The 17,336-nt window shown below is 39.5% G+C and overlaps 1 protein-coding gene across 4 annotated transcripts in view; it reads left to right on the top strand.

Moving 5' to 3' along the window:
• Positions 1–17,336, top strand: part of PLXNB2 (plexin B2) — a 115,002-nt gene that overhangs the window by 78,026 nt on the left and 19,640 nt on the right. For all 4 annotated transcript variants that reach the window (XM_061372944.1, XM_061372943.1, XM_061372945.1 and 1 more), the window contains exons 16-26: positions 4,081–4,217; positions 4,872–5,039; positions 6,636–6,744; positions 8,510–8,737; positions 9,215–9,391; positions 9,853–9,992; positions 11,045–11,145; positions 13,371–13,600; positions 14,443–14,624; positions 15,373–15,439; positions 15,551–15,697. In XM_061372944.1, the coding sequence (XP_061228928.1) occupies positions 4,081–4,217; positions 4,872–5,039; positions 6,636–6,744; positions 8,510–8,737; positions 9,215–9,391; positions 9,853–9,992; positions 11,045–11,145; positions 13,371–13,600; positions 14,443–14,624; positions 15,373–15,439; positions 15,551–15,697 (1,686 nt within the window). The remainder of the gene's footprint in view (positions 1–4,080; positions 4,218–4,871; positions 5,040–6,635; positions 6,745–8,509; positions 8,738–9,214; positions 9,392–9,852; positions 9,993–11,044; positions 11,146–13,370; positions 13,601–14,442; positions 14,625–15,372; positions 15,440–15,550; positions 15,698–17,336) is intronic.

Below are 17,336 nucleotides of genomic sequence, written 5' to 3'. Positions count from 1 at the left end.
ACAAGGTTTGCAGTGGAGGATTTACCCTTTGCCCTTCATTTTCCTCTGCAAGGAAAAGGAATGTCATGCAGGGCTGTGGTAAGCAATGTAGAGCTGTGGGTTATGTGGCTTTGACTGTGTTAACGTGAGACTAGACCAGGCAGCTTCCAAGGGTCTGAACCTCTCTGTCCCACTGGTGAGTGCCATGTCAGCCGTGGGAAGGGGCTACCTTTAACATGGTTCTTGTTGAAAGCTTGTACCACCAGTGATGGTACTTTTCCAAATTATCTTGGCAGTCAGCAGAATATCATCCTCCTTCTGATCCTATCTACCTAATTGTGTTTCTGCAACATGCTTTCTGCTGGAGCATTTGGAAGACCCAATTTCTTTTTCTTTATTGGTACTCTTAAGAAGACCACCAGGTGGGCTGAGGTAACTTTGTTCCTTGAGCCCCCCCACGAATATTTGTGGAGAGCATTAAAACTTGCTCATAGCACATTGGTTTTGCAATAAAATGGTTATTAAAATTGTTCACATTCTTAGTAATTTATTTTAACTACTTATTTTTTTCTGGCAGGTCCTTAAGAGGAAGGGAAAGGGGAAAAATGTGAAATGGAAAGTAGCAAGTTAAAATTAATCAAATCATTTTCCTGACAAGTTTACAGTAACAGAGTGTTACTATGCTTTGTCTTAGAAGTTATGCTGAATAATTCCTCTGCACATATAGTTGAGCTTCTCCTCATTAGATCATCTTTATGAGGTGTCCACATTATTTGTGTCTGGAGAGCTCTTGGTATTTGCAGAATTACTTTAAATAGGTTAAATACGAATACTTTGTATTAAGCTGGTTTGAGGAACTGCTGAAAGGACACCAATTTAACAGAAAACAAGGGTTAAACGTAACTATTCCACCTCCTCCTTGGCTGCTGCTGGTGTTAGCTCCTACAGTGGCTCTTGGCCTCAGTTCTCCATTCAGCCTGAAGATGTGCCTGTGCTGTGGATGGGGTGAGGGGTGGGTGATGTGTTCTCCCACCAGGTGTAGCTGGGCTTTAAACTCCAGCCAAGTTGGAGTCTTGCTAGGAAAAAAAGCAGTTTCTGAAGAAAATAGAACAGGTACTTGTTTCTATTTCCCCTTGCAGCTATATTAGTCAGAGATAACTTCTCTGTTTGGTTACCTATACATCCCTGTTTCTAGGGAGGCAAAAGGAGGCCATCACTGAAAGGTTCCTCACAGAAAATGGTGCTGGACAGTTCAGCTTCAAGTTCGTGGCTCACCTGATATATACTGGTTGTAGCAAGAGAGCCAGCTGTCACCCTGCCAGAGTTACCCATTGGATAACCCAGCAGAGCTCTAACAGGATGATTATTTCTCATAAAGAAACAGTGGTGTGTGGTGCTTCAGAACCTTTTCTTGTTCGTTTCTTTCCCACATCTGTCCTGAGAGGCTATGCTTTAAGTGGAGGGAGTATTTAGAGGAAAGGCTACAAATTTTAGTAGTTTTTCTGAGGTTCAGCAATACTGAATTTGTCCATTCTGATTCTTTCATGGTTCTTGGGGGATATTTTCATCTGAAAGCTATCCCAGGCATGTTATGCAGCTACTCGTTACTGTGGGGTTCTACTGTGGCTGATACAGAGGTCCTGAACAGTTTATAAGGATTAAGATTTAATTTGAAGTTGTTAAAAAGTAGGGTTTTCTGTCCATGTGGTATTAATGTATTTGATTAATTTTTATAAACTATTCATTGGATGTGTATTTTATATGAAATTTGACTGTAAATTGTTTAGCAACAAAATGTGTTACAAAAAAGCAGAAAGGAGTTTTTCTCTGAAGGGCATGTCTAGACTTGTGTTAATTTAAACTTCAAGTGTGAGCTTTAAAACTGCCCCCCTCAAACTTCTTACTTACCCTGGTGTGACTTATTTTAATTTAGCTTAAATGACCAAGCAATTACATCCAAAGAAGAGCATGCACAGAGAGGGTTACACAGACATAAGTGAGCAAGTTTTAGTCAACTCTTTTATATTGAATCAATGCTCCTTTTTGCTTTAAAAAATGCTCTAAAATGACTTTGAGTCTCTTCCTTACCTAAAATCTTGTAACCTGAGTGATGTATTAAACAAAATGAAATCAAAGGTTAGCACATGAGAGCAGTCATACGCTCCAGCAACGTACATCTTGAGGATTGAAGGGTTTACAAACAGATTTCTCTCAGGGAAGAAAAGCAATTGACACCCAATTAGTGTTAAAGCATATTCCTAAAGCTCAATGACTTGAGAGCAAATTACAGTTGTCATTGCGGATTTGTGAAGTGTGCTGAACCATGATGCATTCCTTCGCAGGGAAGTTGCTCAGATGTGAAAGTCTAAAATAGGCACAGCGAGTACGCGTTCTCCGGGTTTCCATGAAATCTGTGCTTCAATAAAACAAATTTGTAAAGTAACCATGAGGTCAATTGGATGCATTTTTAGGGATTCCTGCTGTTTGTTACAAACCCGTCAATGGCTCACTGAGCTTTGAGCTGAACTGCACATCAGTCCCACTCCTCCTCGCCATTCCTGGGCCCTCAGTTACGTAGCTGTAAGCTGTCACAGAGATGGCAGTCTGTGCCTGAGCAAAACAACATGGGGGAAGGGGGTTTGCTGCATAACTACTAGTAAGGTGTGGGCTTTTTGCTCTCTGTTTCTGAACACAGTTTTTCCTCCTAAGAGTGGGAGATCAGTGCAGTCTGATGGTGATCAGGGAAACCATCATCAAGGGAAGCTTTTAAACTTGTTTGCTCTTCCTTTATTTGCATACGCTTCATACCGAATAGCCACAAGCCTGGACTTTATTATCAGTCAACCGTTTTAGCAAGATTATGCACAATGAGAAGGAGAGCAGATGTCAGTTACAAATACACATGAGATTGGTATTGCTTATTTGACTCATTTAAAGAAAGCTTATGTTTGAATATGGATGAAGAAGCACAGTTATACATCAGAAAAAGCATTACCTATTCACAGCCTCCCTAAGCTGCTGAGCTGGTATACTATAGCAAATGCAGGGTCCTTCATAGCAGTGTCCCTTGCCACGTGCTTGGACCTGGCATCCTACTTCTGTGTGTGTCACATGTGGCAGCCACCTGCGTGGGACCACCTTGAGCCTGCATGCACAGCAGCCACCACCCTGGCGCGAGGGCTGTGGCACGTCTGCTGGCATGGCCAGGCCATGGAGCCAACTGGTAACCCATGTCACATGGCTTCAGTCAGCCTCTTGATTCAGTGGCTTCAGTGTTGCCCTGAATAAGGATGCTTTTCTCAACTGGAAACAGGGAATAGTAATGAAGCAATTAAAAGAAAAGCCCTCACTGTTAATTTATGTTATTTGTCATAGCTCCCAGAATACAATCACGGAAACAAAGACTGAACTGAGAAGAAAAGGAGAGAACTTATTTGAGAAATTTAATATCAAACAAATTTCATAACAATTTTGAAGCGTGTCTGCTTGTTTCAATTGGTCTTCAGAAATCTGCTCTAAGGTTCTAAGTGCATAAAGAAAAGTTTTGCATTTTCAGATTGTCTTTATTTGCAAGCTCATTGCTTAAGAATAGGATAACAATTGTACTGCAATTAAGAGCCTTACAAGATAAAGGGAATCTTTATTCTTTCTATTCGGTACAAGTTTTGAAAGCCTTGCTCTGTCTCTCCTGTAGCTGATGCAGAATATAAGAAAGGGTAAGGAAAGGTGAAGGTAGACTCAGCCGAAAGAAAGAAAAATCTTAAAATAAATATGAAAACAGGAAATCCAACACAAAGCTCTCACAAGCCTAATGGCAGCTAACTACATTTTGTAAATAGGGAGTTGAAATTCATATAAAACCCTTTATATGAATTCATATGTGTAGAATACAGTATGGGAAATATATAAATATATTCCCACAATCTGTTACCTCTTCCTTAAGCTTGAACAATGGAATATTTTGTTTTATTTTAGAAGAATTGTCCATTATTATTTTAGTTTTATGATTTTTCAGGTAGTAGTTTAGCTATTATACCAGTTAATACTGGTGTAAATTTTATTTTCATTTTCTTCATTGGCATGACCATCTTCTCTTTGCAGGAACCTCGTCCTGCTCAAATAAGACCTCAAAGTGGACCACAAGCAGGTGGAACAACACTTACCATCACTGGTACAAACCTGGCCACTGGTTCCAAGAAGGATGTTCAAGTTTCAGTTGGTAGCCAGCCTTGCAACGTGTATGTACCCTGAGTAAATAACAATACAGAGCTGTATTCTAACAAATCACCAACCTTTTCTGGCCTTTAGAAATTAAACAAATCCATTGTCTATCTCTTCATGACTCATCCCATGCAATGGGGTTCTGCACATAACCTTCAGAAACTCGCTCAGAGGCTCCAGCTGAGAGAAGCACCAAATAAACAACCAAAGTGGGAGAACTTGGATATCCAAAGGTTTTTCCAGTTTCGGCTTTCTCTGCTTGAATGGCTGCTCCAAACCCAACCATACTTTCACTGAGCAACTCCTCAGAGGTTCCATATAAAATCTTAATCTTCTAGTGCCCCTTGGCTTGCTCCTCTCATTTCTTTTTGTTTTTATTGATCGCTGCCTTTCTTTCTCCCCTTTCCCCCTCAAAAAAAGGAATCACATGAAATGTGCTGACATTGCATTGCTCTTTTGTTTGTACACTATTCCTTTTCATATCCTACATCTTTTTTTAAAGACCCTAACTGATCTGAGGAAAGTGTTGTTTCCTCTTGTAACTACTCAGTGCCTAGCAAAAGTAGAGCCCAGGTTTTGTTGCTTTTGTACAGTAAAGATTACAAATCACATTACAAATCATGACGTTAGTAACTGGAGATGTTTCCTCTTCTTTTTCTTTTCCAATCTAGCACCGAATTTGGAGATGAGATCGTTTGCATTACAGGACCTAATAGCAAGGTTGAAATTGTTCCAGTCACAATGAACTATGGGGGCACAATAAGTACTGTACCACAGCAGTTTTCATACCGTGAGAATCCCACTGTCACCAAGTTCCTGCCAGTAAACAGCTTCAGCAGGTAACAAAATGTTTGTCGTAACTTCATTTACAATTGGGTTAAAATGTGTAATATGTAATAAACCTATTACATGTAGAACTGTTTGAAATAAAAACTCCTGTATTCTAGCCATACGCACATTTAGATATGTAGAGTTTGTGATCTTAACCGCAGCTGATGTTAAAAGCATTCTGTTTACCTTTGAACTTTAATCCCCACTTCAAAGGTAAATTCTGAAACCAGAAAAAGTAATGAGCTTCTTTTAAATGAAGATACCTCAAAGAAAGAGATTCAAAGCATTTCAGCTTGATGTCAGACAACATGATCTTTGTGTTACTTACAAATCCTTATCCCATAGGATAACATATATAAAAGGTTTCTAATGAAAAGGTTTCTAACAGTTCTTCTATTCAGCTTTTAATAAGTATGCTGGGAACAGAGGAAAATTATGGCTTGTCATCTCTTTGTCCCATGAGGAAAAAAAGTATCTTTTTAGGAAATCTAGATCAGAGTTCAATAATGCTTTTAGAAGGTATGCTCTCTTCTATGGTGGTACTAACACCCCATCTGGTAACTGTTCCTTCTGGAAGAAAGCTCACCCAGTACTAATTGTGAAACCAAAGAAATGTGCACCACTCATATTTGTAGCAATATGGCAAACATTTGTGTAAAAATCTTTGCAGCATACCTCTGGTTATGAAAGTCATTCTGTGACTGATACAGGGACAAACTGGTGACCTGGATTCACACTGATCTCTGCTGTTCCCTAGTATTCTGGTCTCTTAATGGGGCAGAGTTGGAAGAGAGAGATCATGATGTTTTCACTTTCTTTCAATAAAAAGAATATCATGACCATATAAACAGGGCATTAAAAGTAAAATTGGCTGTGCCTGCTCTTGGAGAAATTGGTGCCTGCCTCCTTGGATGTTGAGTTGTCACTTATGTCAAATAGGATTTGGCTTTAATATTTGCCTTTAATTTTGTTGTTTGGTTGGGTTTGAGGCCTGGAGGACTTTTTGGTAGATCAGTAGTGATTTACTTCACAGAGTTTAAAATACTTCCTTTTTTTCCCCTCTATATAAACTGAAGCTTACTTTAATGGATTGCTTTGAGGATTGCTATTCCTCTTAATTCATGTTACTTTGATGACTTTAACTCCCACTGGCCACTTGCATGCATTGTTCTTCTAATGCAAATGCATTATTTTTTAAACAATGTGTTGCAAATGAAAGGAAGTAGAGAAACCTGGTGCCTGCAGACCTGTGGAAAATAAACTCTCACCTTTGTCTCTGTGTGTGTGGTAGGTGGAGTGATTTTAACAAAAACATCGGAGAAGTAAAGCACACAAAGATAGGCAACAATCAAAACCCACAAATACTGGCAAAGCAATTTGTACCTTTTTTATTCTGATGTTTTAAAATGAGTTTGAAGTTGACATCACTGCTTATAAATGCTGCGGTCATCTATAGTTTTAACAGAAATCCTTTTTGTAGGAAATCTAATTGTCATATGGGCATTATATAAGTGCTTCCAGTGGAAGTAGTAGAAGTGCAGGATAAAATACTGTTTGTGGTAATTTACCAATGACTTGACTTCTCTTTTAATTCTGCCTTTCAGTGGGGGAAGAAATATTACAGTAACTGGAACTGGTTTTGAGCTCATCCAGAGTTTCTCATTGGTGGTGCATGCAGAGCGTCCAGAAGCAGGGAAAATGAATCTCAAAAGGGTAATTTTCTTTCTTTCCACACAATGGCATCGCATTAGATGCATAACACATAGTCTGCTGAAAAATGCATTTAAGTTCGGTCACTGGACTCCACTGGGCTTGGAGTGGAATAAACTTTAAACATATTTCTGGGTCTGTTCAGGGTTTCCATGGGAGAAGAGCCCACTGATACCATCTTGACTTACATTCACTTGCACCTTGCAATCTTCTGCTTTAAAATTATTTTAATTCAATATGAATAAGGATAAAAGAATTAAGATTTGAGTGGTGAAGTGTGTGTATTTCAAAATTGGAAAGTGGTTAAGTTTTCGTGTCCTTCTCTTTCTTCTCCCCTGCAAACGTTAGAGATTTACCTGAAACAGGACCCAAATCCAGATAATGCTGAGTACTCAGCTTTACACAGTCACTGGATTTTATTTTCTCAAGCCTCAAAGAGCCATGTCTTCTTCTCTCTCTTACTTCATGTATATTCCATCTATAGGATGCTTGCAAACAGTTGTGAAAAATAACATAAAAAGAAAGAACCCTTCTTGCATCTCATGTTAAGAATTGACATTACCAGTTTCCCACTCTTAATGAAGACCACTGTTTAATGCAATGATTGAGGGCTCAAAAGTGATCTTCCAGTAAGAAAATAAAAATACTTTTTCTAGGGCTTGCTTGTCAATTTAAGACTGTCTTATGATCTTACAATGCATGTATTGCATTATATGCATGATTGAGCTTCAAGAGTATACCAAAGCCACCTGGATTTGAGTCCATCAGAACCCTACCCTTAAAGAATTTTAAGAAGAAAACTGGCTATGTTTCTTAGGCCATAAACTACAGGATGTTATTATCTTGATAACCTTAACTCCTAAGACAATCTTAAAGGCTATTTAGCATTCTTATCAGTGTTTATCAACATTTCTTACCCACCTTCTTAATTATGCTCAGTATCATCTCAGCACATTAGCTTAAGTTAGCATTACATACTGCACACGTTCATGGTTAAGACTAGAAACTTCTCTATTTTTTTTTGTTTTGCTTCCACTTACATGGCAATGTTAAGATAGAAGAAATGTTGAGAGTTCCTATTAGTGGTGTTGGCTATGGCTGATGTTACTGAATGACTTGAAGGAGTTTCTAGGAAAAAAACATTTCTGTAATTTGGGTGAGATGGTCTCGTGTGAGATGTCCCTGCCCATGGCAGGGGGGTTGGAACTAGATGATCTTAAGGTCCTTTCCAACCCTAACTATTCTGTGATTCCATGATTCTGTGAATTGGGGGTGCAGGACAGGTTAACTGAGTTGTTGTTACCTTGAGCAGTTGGTTGACAATTGGTAAATTTTATTCTGAAATTCACTTAGTAATTGTATTGAATTTCAGCAAGGTATTTTACAATGTCAGTAGAAAAGAATATACATGAGATACTTCATGGTACAAAAGATGATCTGGATTAAAGCTGTCATGTTAACCCTCAATCTTAGAGCAATTTAACAATACCAACCCAATATGGTACAGAGCCACAGAATTTGGAGGCAATGGAAACTGATCTGTAGCTTAAGCTTTTTCTGCAGGCATAGAACACAATGAATCAATAATTTATATCCATCAACAAATTTGTTTCATTTTATTTACAGAAAATACCTCGTACTGTGTCATTTCTGCTGTATGGTGAGGATATGAATGTAGTTTTTTATTTCTACAGTCTAAGGTTATCAATAGTTACGTACAGGAATAAGTCAGACTCTAAAATGTGCATGTTCTTCTTGTTTCTTACAGTTTGAAGGAAAGCTTGTTAAAAGACTCAACGAAACCACGGTGGTTTTTTCTTCCCCACCAATACTGGAAGACCCAGAAAACTATAACATTACCACTATTATTCTAATGGATCATTATCATTTAGTTGTAAAAAATGAGAGTCACTCCTTTGCCTATGTTGCAGACCCAACCTTTGAAAACTTCACAGATGGCATCAAGAAACAAGTCAACAAACTTATTAATGCAAAGGTAAACTTGTCAAGAGATGGTGGTTGCTCATTTTGTCCTTGAAGTGTTTATAGAATTTTTCCTTCTTTCTTGAATTCTTAACAGCTGTTTGGTACCATACCCAAAATGCTTGGTAGAGTCCCTTACCTCTGTTAGATGTTGAACATCAGCAGTTCCTCTTGCCTTCCCTCTGCCCTTCTCACAGAGAGTTGCTATCTTTTAGCAATACTTTGGGTTTACCAAGGATGCTCCCTCCTGCTGAGCCTGGCATTTGGAAATGCCTTCTGCCATAGAGCTCCCAAGAACTGGAGGGAACATCTCTTCTCATTCCAGGAAGGAAAAGAGAGGAATTGCATAATTCCAGCCACTCTACTCTTCTGTACACTGCAGTGCTAATCACATCTGCTGCTAAAAATGATCCAAATGCAAAGCTGCAACTCAGGGCTTCCTCTCTTGAAGACTTTGCAATGACAGCTTAGTCTTGTATTTTCTGTCTAGGGCAGTAACCTGAACAAAGCCATGACAATAGATGAGGCACAGGCTTTTGTGGGAGACGAGCCTTGCAACATAAAAACACTAACTGAAACGGACTTATATTGTGAGCCACCAGAAGTACAGCCTCAACCAAAGAAACGACAGAAGAGAGATACAATCAATAACCTTCCTGAATTCATTGTAAGTTACCTTTTCAATATAATGTAATACCATGTGTGTAAGTGACACCAATACAGTACAGTGCTTTTTAACTGAAGCAATTTGTTCTTTAAAGTAGTTGTAGTACTGTGAAGAAACTCCTTGCAGTTCTTTCTTCCTCCAGCTTCTGCCTGCTGTCTAGAAGACATCACGTGTAAAGAGCAGTCCCAAGCTGCCAAATGCCTTCAACCTTCATTACATAGGAATTGTAGCAAGACAGACTGGGGATATTTCTTCCTCTGCTAGGCAAAATAAAATCAGTTCATGGAATAAAGTGCTAGTGACCTAAATTTGGCGTAAAATGTTCAGAAATGTTCCCTTTGTTTGGCAGTTTGTGCAAGAAATTCATTTGTGAGAATTCCTAAGAATTTAGAGTGCAACTGAGAAGTGAACCCCTGCCTCTGTACACTTCTTGAGACAAATGTCTGTGCTTACCTACTTAGGTGAAATTTGGACTCCGGGAATGGATCCTCGGAAGGGTGGAATACGATACACGTGTGAGTGACATCCCACTGAATCTTATTTTGCCACTGGTACTTATTCCAATGATAGCAATCATCATCATTTCTATCATCTGTTACAGGTAAGTTCCTTTAATTAGGTGTGTTTGCTGTCTTAAAGTTTTCAAGGTATTACCTAACTGTTTTCAGCTCAGTCTATGGGAATTATCTTCATCTTCTTTATGAGCTGCAAGATTAAGAAAGTCAGTTACAGATGGAAATATATATGTACAGATGGAACACCAATTTATTCCTCTCACGCACACCAAATTCCTTGGTGTCAGTCAGCCCAGTCCATCCTTTGTACATAAGCACAACAATTGGCCCCAGGCTTGCCAAGCGCACAATTGCAGGCTGAGTTGCACACATACATGGCAGCTAAAGTGCCTCTTGTGAAGGAGATAACTCACTCTTTATACATATCCATTGGCGTTTATGCTGCTTCAGTCAGCACAGTATGTCTGAGCTGGATGGATTCGGATTTGGCTAAGGGACCATTTAGTCCTATCCAGCTGAGATAAGTGTTACCCACAAACAAATTTCATGATTAATGGTGAAATCCATGCTTCACAAAGGGCCAGAACAATGTCTTTATTTCACTTAATACCTACCTAGCCCAATTTTAAAGTTAGTAATGAGGACCTCATACTGTCTCTCAGGAGGGGGTGGATTTCACTCTTACGGTGCATATCAATATAGCTGAAGCAACACTGAAGTATGTGCTGTACAACACTGATGTTCTTGTGAACCTCCTGCAAACTTCTCACTTCAGCTCCAGACATACTCCTGGGTGGCTCAGAGCCAGTGCAGGACATGATGCAAGCAGTCTTTGTTCAGTACATACAAATTAAGTTTCTGTATTTAATATGTGATTGAAAGCATTTGTAGCTACTGCTTATTGGATATTAAGTTGCTGGCCCAAGTGTGCTTTGAAGCAGCAGGCCTTTGATGGTCAGGTTGGTTTGCATGGAATGAAGACTTGGTCCACTGTTCCTGTTGTCCTCCTCCATTCTCTTCCTGCTGCCAGTGTTTAAAAAGAAATCAAAACCAGGAAAATGTCCCCCACTCAGAGCTGTTGCAAATTACTTACTTTTGCAGTTTGTAACTTTAAAAATCTTACCTCTATTCCATAAAGACGCAAGAGCCAACAAGCAGAACGAGAGTATGAAAAAATCAAATCACAGCTTGAAGGCCTGGAGGAGAGCGTGAGAGATCGGTGCAAGAAGGAATTCACAGGTATGACAGATATTTGCGCTCCTGTGGTCCTCTTGAGCAATCAGAAGATGGGCTGGAGCAATCATGCTAGCTTGCAAAAGCTGTCCTCAGGGAACAAATAATTAGTAGATCTTAGTAGTCTTGATTACTGACATTGACAGGCAGGAGATATTTTGCAATTATATATGAAAGCTGTAAATAAAATAGGAAGCTAAAGTTATTAAAGGAAATAGTCTATAGGAAGCACAGTTAGCAACTGGGAAATAGAAACTAGTTCATATAGGTGATACTGAGAGCCATTAATGTGAGTGGTGATTGATATGGAGGTAAGGATGTTTTATGGTAACTAACCATGTACTTAGTAGTTAGTACAATTGCTGTATGCAACCTGGTCTAGTGGCAGGTGTTGGAACTAGATGATCTTTAAGGTACCTTCCAACCTTACCCATTCTATGATTAAAAACTGTTCCCAGAGCTGCAAAACTTATTTGCAGCAATCGGCATACAAAGGGCTAATTTGGCAAGCTTGCAGGAAACAAATAGCATTTCACCATGTTTATCGTGGGAAAACCTTAAGCTTGATTTCAGGAGCTAACTAATTGTTCTGGGTAAATGTAGAGGCATCATCCCAGGGAAGGCAGCAGGAGGTGTGAAGGCTCAGCATTTCTACACATTGAACTACTCATTGCAATGCTTAAATTATGCATCTGAGTACAAACATTGTAAATATTGGCCTAAATGATTAGCAGGAAATGTCACCTCATTATCTGAATTACACTTGCCGTTAGGTCATGCTGGAAAAATTTCTACTTAAAAAAAACCCCACATTTTATTTCTAAAGAGAAATAGATTATTTCATATTGGCAGTGGCTAAAAAGCAGGACTGAATTAAACAACAGTTTCAGGTTAGAGTCTGAAATTTATTTAAGAAGCTCAGGGTATCTCAAAGATTTCAGCCATGCTGGAAGCCTCTCCCAGACTTGCTTTTCTGGCATTTCTGGGACAGGATGTTCTTTTCTTGTACCAGTTTGCTTTCTCTGGAAAACCAGCTCCTTCCAGGTTCTCGACACAAAACAGAAGCAAATGTTTGAATCGAGAACTATTCCCAAACAGCCTTCATTTCAGACTGCATTTTGAACTGTGAGAGGACTGATCAAGGTTAGCAGCCCTCACTCTCATCACCTCCCCATGGAACTTCATATATGTTTCTGAAAGGAGAAGGTCACTTTCTCTTCCTGACACTCCTAGTACAGAGCTAAACTCCTGCTGCGTGTTGAGTTGAAAGTTTCCTCTCTGCTCCACCAAAAACAGACACTGCAGAAGTAGAATGCACATCCAAGGGGCATTCCAGTTCATAAACACTGAATTCAAAACACATTCTAGATCCATACTGTGAAACTGCAATATCAACAGCACGAAGTGCAGTGTAAAACTCAGGGGACCAAAGATAGCCAAGGAAAGGGGCGTCAGAGAGGAAGTACAAATACAGCAAAGCTGGAAACCACAAGATGCTTTCTCCCTCAGCTTTGCTGAATGATGTAAAACAAAGAGGTAAATGAATGAATAAAAGCAATAAAATTGCAGAGACAGTAGGTCACTGTATTAATTAACATGGTATTTTAGTCAATCAGCAATATTGGGTATTTGGAAAGCCTTCAGCTAGAATAGCTGCTCCAATGGATGATTGCCTAATTCTTGTCCCTTTTAAGAACTTTGGAGCTTTTGAGTCCCACAGAAAGGTTTCCATCAATTTCAATGAATCATCTAACCTTCTTCCTTCCTGCCATCCCCTTCCTTCCAATTAAATTAGCATGCTTTATACAGTTTAAAACTTTCTTTCCTTGACTGCTATGTGTCTTTTAAAAGAACTGCCATTACTACCCAGACTCAGAGGGGATAGAATGTGCATTGGAAAAAAAGCCAAACCAACCCATATTGCAGTATTGCGGTGGGGTGTTTTGGCTCTGCACTGCAATCCCACATTCGTATATATGAACTCACCCAGATATCCATTAAGGCAGCAACAAGGAAACCATCTGTGTGAAAGGCATTTGTCTTCATGTCACCATAGGATTAGCTATGGTCATAGTTAACAGGATAGTTGGCAAAAACAGCAAGAGAAAATGAGAAATTAAATAGAGGTTTTGGTGTTGAATAGCGATAAAAGGTATCCAAAGAGATTGTGTTGCCTAAAAAAGCTGCAGGCTTTTTTTAAATGAACCTTTAAAATGTATTGCATATTCCAGACTTAATGATAGAGATGGAGGATCAGACAAATGATATCAATGAAGCTGGAATTCCAGTACTGGACTACAAAACCTACACAGACAGAGTCTTCTTCTTGCCCTCCAAAGATGGAGAGAAAGACGTGATGATTACAGGGAAGCTGGATATTCCCGAGGCCAGGCGGCAGACTGTGGAGCAGGCTTTGAATCAGTTCTCCAACCTCCTCAATAGCAAATCATTTCTCATTAATGTGAGTATTGAAGGAGATTTGCTTCATAACCACTGCAGATATGTGGCATCACAGCCAGAGCTTCCTGGTGGGGCAGAGAGGCAAGATCATATTTCTGTGCCAGGTCAAGTACTATGAAATTAGTCAACATTGCAGTGGCTGTAGGAAAACAGATATTACCCAATCTGGCATAAGAACCGATGGTACAAGTTTGTTTTAGGCTTTTTTAAAAACGTGATCAGAGAATGCTGTTTTCACCGTGGTTCATCACGGGAGTCACGTATGGGCAGCCATCTGCTGGGTCTCTGTCCCCAAGAGGCAGAGTCTCCTCAAGTGGCCTATTCATCCAGATTGATGAGTGCTCACAGCAGCTCTGAAGAGACTTCTAATTGCTCACTCTCAAAAACTGAGCTTGATTGTCAGACACCTAAATATAGATTTAGGCTTCTAAGTTTTTCTCATTTTTTAAATGAGGCTCCAGTGCTGAGCTAGTTAATGGTAGCATTACAGTTTATGGCAGATGAGAGCACGTTCCCAGGTGTACTTATATTACTGTCTTTGTAATTTGATGTGAAAGGACTGGGACTTAGGGGGAAAGGGGAGCTGATTTTGTCTTTTAAAGAGTTGTCACAGAACACCTTTTTTCATTTAATTAAAGCATCCTTTTTAGATAAGGCTTCAGTTAAAGCATGCAGCCTGGGTTAGTCCACTACACTGTGTGTGTATCTAAAAACAAATTATAGGCAATATTTTCTTATATCTTTTTATCAAACTTCTGAAAACTTTTTCAAGAGCAGAGAAGTGCTGAGGTTCTTCAGAAACCTGTCATCTGTACTTAACTGTACATTTATTTTCTGTTCCAGTTTATTCACACGCTGGAAAACCAAAGGGAGTTCTCTGCTCGAGCTAAAGTGTATTTTGCATCTCTACTGACAGTTGCTTTACATGGAAAACTAGAATACTATACTGACATCATGAGGACGCTGTTCTTAGAACTGATGGAGCAGTATGTTGTGGCCAAAAACCCAAAGCTAATGCTAAGAAGGTTTGAATGATTGTCATATTTTCTGTAGCTCTCTGGTTTTCTGTTAATGTATTTCTTTCACAATGTGACTGTATTAAAATGCCAACTATCCATGAAAGTCAGAAATAGCCTGGCCCAAGCATGGTAGGAAGACAAGCTCACCAGGAATAGCCATGGAAAGCACACCCAGGACTGCTGGCAACAGATTTCCATATTCAATACTGTAGTTTAGAATCTGCATCAAAACTACTGAAAGATCTACCTTCCTTGCAACACAATACCAGACATTTGATTTACTTTTTAGTCTAATTTGATTCCAAATGATCTAGCATTTATACCACACATCATCTCCGTAACAAGCACACATAACCAGCTTTCACTGTGCATTCAGTGAGGGCTTGCTTAACCCTGTTGTTATCCCAAGTAAATTACAAAAGACCTTGCTCTGCATATGTTGTAGCTTTGTAATCTGAAGGTAATTTCCCAGTAACTGCACAACTGGGTTATTTTTTTAGCTCTAAGAGCATAGACCAAATTTAAGATTTTGCATAAAGAATGTATTTCAGTAATTAGCTGAAGGTAGCCAGGAATGATGAGCAATACAAAGCACTTATCCTAAGCTCTCAAGACTCTATAGGGAAATCAGTGCATTAGGAGAGTGCATGCAGTTAAGCATGAAAAAATATTGTATCTCAAGCAAGCAATGTTTTTCGTTAAAACTGTGTCATTAACGACCCTCACCATGCGCGGGGTTGCTTTTGTTTTCCAGATCTGAAACGGTTGTTGAGAGAATGTTGTCTAACTGGATGTCTATTTGTTTATACCAGTACCTCAAGGTAAGAGCTGAAGTCTGTTGCCTGTGGGGTTTTTCATTAATACTACTTCAACATGTTGCACTGGGTATATCTTTTGGGTTTCCTTTATTTCACTTCCTTTTCTTTGAACAGGATAATGCCGGGGAGCCTCTTTATAAATTGTTCAAGGCTATCAAACACCAGGTAGAAAAAGGCCCAGTGGATGCTGTACTAAAGAAAGCCAAGTATACACTGAATGACACAGGCTTACTGGGAGATGATGTAGAGTACACGCTGTTGGTAAGCTGAGCATGATTAATATATTAGAAGCTCCTGTTTTTCTTTTAAGTCCTGTAGTGTTAAGTCTGTACATAAGTCTGTACATGTGATCCGCATAGGAATTCTGGTCACCGGCGGGACTGTTGACAGTTTGACCAAAGGAAGACTCCAAACAGGAAAATAGAATTTTAAAGCATCTTCTAAGTATTAAATCCAAGTCCTGCCACTGTGGAATGCATTTCTGTAAATCCCTTCCATAATTTTCAGTCTGTCTGAACAGTGGTTGGGGTGTTTGGCTCCCTCCCTTTTCCCATCTAAATTAACTGGCAATTGATTTTTGCAGAATTCTTGTGCTAATGTTGCTCTTGAACTTCAGGTTGTCTTTCTCCCTTGTGATTGCTGCTTGTCAGCATGTCAACATTTTAGAGTCATTTTAGTGGTATACCAGGAGGAGCTCCTTTACAGTCTTGTGAGATGGCTCTGCAATCTCCAAAACCCTTTATGAACCTATTTCTGAGCTTGTTCCTGTGTGAGTCAAACTCTCCTGAACACGGGCAGCACAGCTGGCATTGAAAGGGGTGTATTTCCACCTAAGGAAATAATTCCTTACAGTGATGAGGGGAAGCTGCCTGTACAGGCACTTCTAGAGACCTGTATTAGATGCTTCAAGTGGGATGAAGTGGAATCCCCTGAATCTGACCAGCAGTTCCACAGTTCAGTTCTCTTCTATTACAGATTCTGCTTTGACTTAATTCTGTTCACTGCCACAAACTTCCACCACTTTTCCAACCAGACTCCAGCACTTCGATTCACTGTCTAAAAACCTGGAGCAGCGCACTCTCTAGCTCTTTGGGGAGCTTAAATTCTAGTTTTACTCTTTCTGACAGTCTTGCTTGCTTTCTTCAGGACAAAGTGTAGTGAATGTCAAAGATGCACAGACTGTCCTTCAAAGAGCAACACAGGATTTTTTTTTTCCCTCTCTGATTTCACTTTTATTGACATGTTAGGAGCCATTTGTGGTTGTCTCCAACTGAGAAAGATGCAGTGACCTATCTGCAGTGTGGAAAAAGAAACTTAATAAAAAGCTCTGTTAAGTCCTGACTGAAAATCCCCACCATTTTGTGTATTCTGAAGGGATGCTGGTGGGAGGGCTGATGTGAAGAGACTCACATAATCACTAGACTGTGACCTCAACTGCCTGAAGGAAACGGGTGTGCTGGGCAAGAAGAAACATTTTAGGTTCAGTTGATATTTTGGGGATTAGTTGAGTTGTCATCTTCTTATCTGAGCTCAAAGTGCCACACACAGAAACCACACTGACTGGCAATGCTGGTTATATTTTCTCTTGTGTATGGAGAACAAAATTTACTTGCATTGTACATCATGTAAGACTTAATGGCAATAATTCTTTATTCAGTTGCCTCTTTTCACAAGAAAAAGCCAACGCCTGCAATTAAGCTAAATGAATGCAGTGTGAAAGCAGAAAATTTGTGTATGCAGTCAGATGTGGGCACAACAAGCATAGTAGCTAAATATTAAACATTATAACATTGTAAAGTAGCAGCATTTGGGCCAGATCTCCCGTCAAACAGAGATTTTATATGTGCGTGTGCATGGAAGAGGATGATATGCATGTCTGTTTATAAGTATGATGAAAGAT

The sequence above is a fragment of the Neopsephotus bourkii genome, unplaced genomic scaffold (genome assembly GCF_033783945.1).
Source record: "Neopsephotus bourkii isolate Nb327-2 ecotype Australia unplaced genomic scaffold, CSIRO-AGI_Nbou_v1 NB_1624, whole genome shotgun sequence".
NCBI classification, from domain to species: domain Eukaryota; kingdom Metazoa; phylum Chordata; class Aves; order Psittaciformes; family Psittacidae; genus Neopsephotus; species Neopsephotus bourkii.
Note: the sequence above shows the minus strand (reverse complement) of the source record. Positions and strands in the feature narration are given on the sequence as shown.